The sequence below is a fragment of the Otolemur garnettii genome, unplaced genomic scaffold (genome assembly GCF_000181295.1).
Source record: "Otolemur garnettii isolate 467f Iridium unplaced genomic scaffold, OtoGar3 scaffold00121, whole genome shotgun sequence".
Lineage (NCBI taxonomy): Eukaryota > Metazoa > Chordata > Mammalia > Primates > Galagidae > Otolemur > Otolemur garnettii.
Genome location: NW_003852516.1, coordinates 5,923,042 through 5,926,837, shown reverse-complemented (window position 1 = coordinate 5,926,837; position 3,796 = coordinate 5,923,042). Strand labels below are relative to the sequence as shown.

The 3,796-nt window shown below is 40.6% G+C and overlaps 1 protein-coding gene across 1 annotated transcript in view; it reads right to left on the bottom strand.

Annotated features, from left to right (window-relative positions):
* The window catches only part of LEPROTL1 (leptin receptor overlapping transcript like 1), a 23,024-nt gene that overhangs the window by 5,313 nt on the left and 13,915 nt on the right, over positions 1–3,796 (bottom strand). Inside the window, exon 2 of the mRNA XM_012810019.2 lies at positions 644–823. Within this exon, the coding sequence (XP_012665473.1) occupies positions 644–823 (180 nt within the window). The remainder of the gene's footprint in view (positions 1–643; positions 824–3,796) is intronic.

Sequence of the window (3,796 nt, the reverse complement as noted above, 5' to 3'; positions counted from 1 at the left end):
AAAAAAAAAAAAAATACTGAACATATTTGCATATCATTACCTACAGCTCTTCCTTATTCTTTTTAAGGCGGCCTAGTATTTCCATTGATGGATGTACCATAATTTAAACATTTTTCTTTTGATGGACATTTAGGACATTTCTAGGTTTTTTTGTTTGTTATTAAAAACAAGCCTGTCATGAATATCCACCGTCTCCCACTATGTATATCTCAGCAAACATGTGCAAGTGGATTTGTATGAGAAAGTGTCAGAAGGAGAACGGCCAGTTCAAATAATACATCCATTTTGAGATCTAGAAGCACACTGGTCTCCAAGAAAACTGCACCAAGACATGTTCAAGGTTGAGCAGGAGGCTGAGCTACTAGGTTGCTATTTTGCCATTACCTATGTAGCAGTAGTGAAAGAACAATAGCCAAAAATCTTTTTTGCACCTACCAAACAAATTTTAAGTAATGATTTTTTTTTTTTATTGAATGGTAACTATGTACATTAATGGTAATGATTTTTTTTAAAAGGCTTGCGTTGGTAAATGAACATTTCTCTGCAGTAGTTTTATAGTACTAAAAAAAATGTTTTCAAAACCTTAAAAGCAGAAAAATTTTTACCTTTTTTAAGCACCCAAAAAGACAACACTTTTACGTACTTGTAAATTGGCAGGGCACATCCAAGCATCAAAAACATCAGCCCGATTGCTCCTCCAAAGGACAAACTAATCAAAGCTGCAAAGCAAATAAAAAGACCAACAGAAATATCAATTAGTAGAATTAGGTTAATATTATTTCTATTAGTATTAGAATTAGTGGTCTGAACATTATCTGTAATCCTGAAGCAAAAAACCTCAATTGTAGTAAGAATGTGTCCTCTTCAAAAGTGGTAAGTTGTCTAGTCTTAGAGGGTTCTGTGGCATCTTCAAGGCAAAGTGACACTGATTTTCAAAGCTCTGACCTATTATAAGCACATTTCATCCATTGCTGGTTCCGTTTCTTTTTTCTGGAGATGGAGTCTTGCTCTGTCACCCTGCATAGAGTGCAGTGGCATCATTTTAGCTCACAGGAACCTCAAACTCCTGCGCTCAAGTGATCCTTCTGCCTCAGCCTCCCAAGTAGCTAGGACTACAGGTGCCTGCCACAATACTGGGCTAATTTTTCTATTTTTAGTAGAGAAAAGGTCTCACTCTTGCCCAGGCTGGTCTCAAACTTCTGAACTCAAGCAATCTACCCACTTTGGCCTCCCAGAAGTACAGGCTGAGCCACTACATCAGGCCACTCGTTCCATTTCTAATGAGTATCACCGGGCACAGGATCAATGCTCCTCTGGGCATTAAAACTATATTTACTTCACAGATCACGACAGTTTTGAAAAGCAGGATGTGGAGAAGTTCTGCATTTTCAAGCTGACTGGACTTAAGAAGCCTCATCCTATGAGAAAACCTCTCCTGGTCAGCTCCTGCTTCAATATAAACCCTCACTGTGCGTAAAACTGCTAAGAAAAAACATTAAGGATGTCTATAATGATTTTGTTCAATTTAAGTGTTACAGATCTTTAAATAGGTTGGAAAACCACAGCAGGGTTTCCTCCCATAATCTCCTCCACATTAGAAAGTCTGAAGGATAAGGGTATAATCCTATTGTATCACTATTTTAAGGCATTATAATACAAGTAATAGATGCATTCTAGGGGTGAAATAGTTTCTAAAGCTACACACACACACAAATACATATATAAAGCAGTATATTTTAAAGTGCTTTCACATGTTAGTGACTACAATTTTCTTGAATTGGCATAATGGCCTAAAATTAAGCAAAGAAATAAATGATTATTTTGAGTTCTAAATAACTGCATTTCTGCAGCTATTGTAGCTAAGAGAATAACTATTTTGTTGTTGTTGTTAATAATATAGTCTATTGGCTTGGTGCCTGTAGCTCAAGTGGCTATAGGGCACCAGTGTATGTGACTGATGGGTTCGAATCCAGCCCGGGCCCACCAAACAATGACAACTAAAACCAAAAAATAGGTGGGTGTTGTGGCGATCACCTGTAGTCCCAGCTATTTGGGAGGCTGAGGCAAGAGAATTGCTTAAGCCCAAGAGTTGGAGGTTGCTGTGAGCTGTGATGCCACAGCACTCTACCCAGGATGACAGCTTGAGACTCTGTCTCAAAATAAATAAATAAATAAAATAATATGGCCTACTAACCTTAACAGAAAAATTAAAATTCAAAAGATTTATAGAAGGTCTAAAAGTTACCAAGACAAAAGCTCTCATATGTAAACCAGAATTAACAGTAAAAGGGCTAAATGCTGCCAAATACTACTAACATACGTCTTAGAACTAAAATGGTCATAAGGCAAGGACACCCACTAATGCTGCAGCCTGGCAGATTTGATTTTCTATTAGATCACAGATACAGGTCATGTCAACCCTGAACAGCTTGACTTAGCCCTAAATGCCATTGTATTTTCAGCTACAGAAACCAAAACTGTACTTTTATTTCATGGCGAATGAGGCACTTCAAGTTTACAAGGAAATGCAATGTGGACTGTGAGGAAGCTGAGCACAGTGGTGCCTGCCTGTAATCCTAGCATTTGGGGAGGTCGAGGCAGGAGGATCACTAGAGGTTAGGAGTTCAAGATCAGCTTGAGCAACACAGCAAGACCTGGTCTCTGTGAAAAACAGTAAAATTAGCCGAGGGTGGTAGCACTTGCCCATAGTCCCAGCTACTCAGGAGGCTAAGGCAGAAGGATCTCTTAAGCCCAAGAGTTTAAGGTTTCAGTGAACTATATGATGATGCCACTGTACTCTAGCCCCCGAATCAGAGTGAGACCATGTCTTTAAAAACAACAACAAAAAATGAGTTGACCATTTGTTCTCCTCAGTTCAAAATCAGTCCTCAGATCTGGCCCTGCCTACCTGGCCAAGTCCCATGAGGATACGAGACTGCCCCTTGCTCTCAGCACTTCAGTTGCACTGGCTCCTTCCTTTCCTGGAAATAAATAGGCTCCCTCACCCACGTGGCCTCTGCACATAGTGTCCTTTCTACTTCAGACATTTTTCCATTCATTCGAGAGACTTGTACTGAATGCATAGAAACAGGCACCGGGGATATGACAAGGACTGCTGCATGGCCTTTCACTCACGGGTTTGCATTCTGGCCTCATCCTCTCCTCTTTCCTCAACTTCTACTTTTCCTTCAGATCTCAGTACAATCATCTAGTCCTCAGTGAATTTTTCCACTAGACCAATTCCTCCTGTTATATTTTTCATTCATCTAACACACATCTTTTGAGCACCTAATGTGTGTCAAACTCAGAGTAATAAAAATAAAGTTGGCCCAGCATGGTGGCTCATGCCTATAATCCCAGCACTCCGGGAGGCAGAGGTGGGTGGATCTTTTGAGCTCAGGAGCTGAGATCAGCCTGAGCAAAAGCGAGACCACATCTCTAAAAACAGCCAGGTGTTGCAGCCGGTACTTGTAGTACCACCTACTTGGGAGGCTGAGGCAAGAGGGCTGTATGAGCTCAAGAGATTTTGGTTGTTGTGAGCTACGATGCCACAGCACTCTACCCAGACTAAGTGAGACTCTGTCTCAAAAAGAAAAGACAAACAACAACAACAACAAAACAAAGCTCTTGCTCCATGGAGTTTACATTCTAGTAGGAGAAAAAAATGACCTAAAACCCCCAAAAGGCAAGGAAATAAATGTCAAGTGATGAAAATGACAGGCAGGGTGAGGAATGGTAGTGCCAGCCTAGACACTGCCAGGGAAGGCATCTGATGAAGTGCCACCTGAGCAGAGAC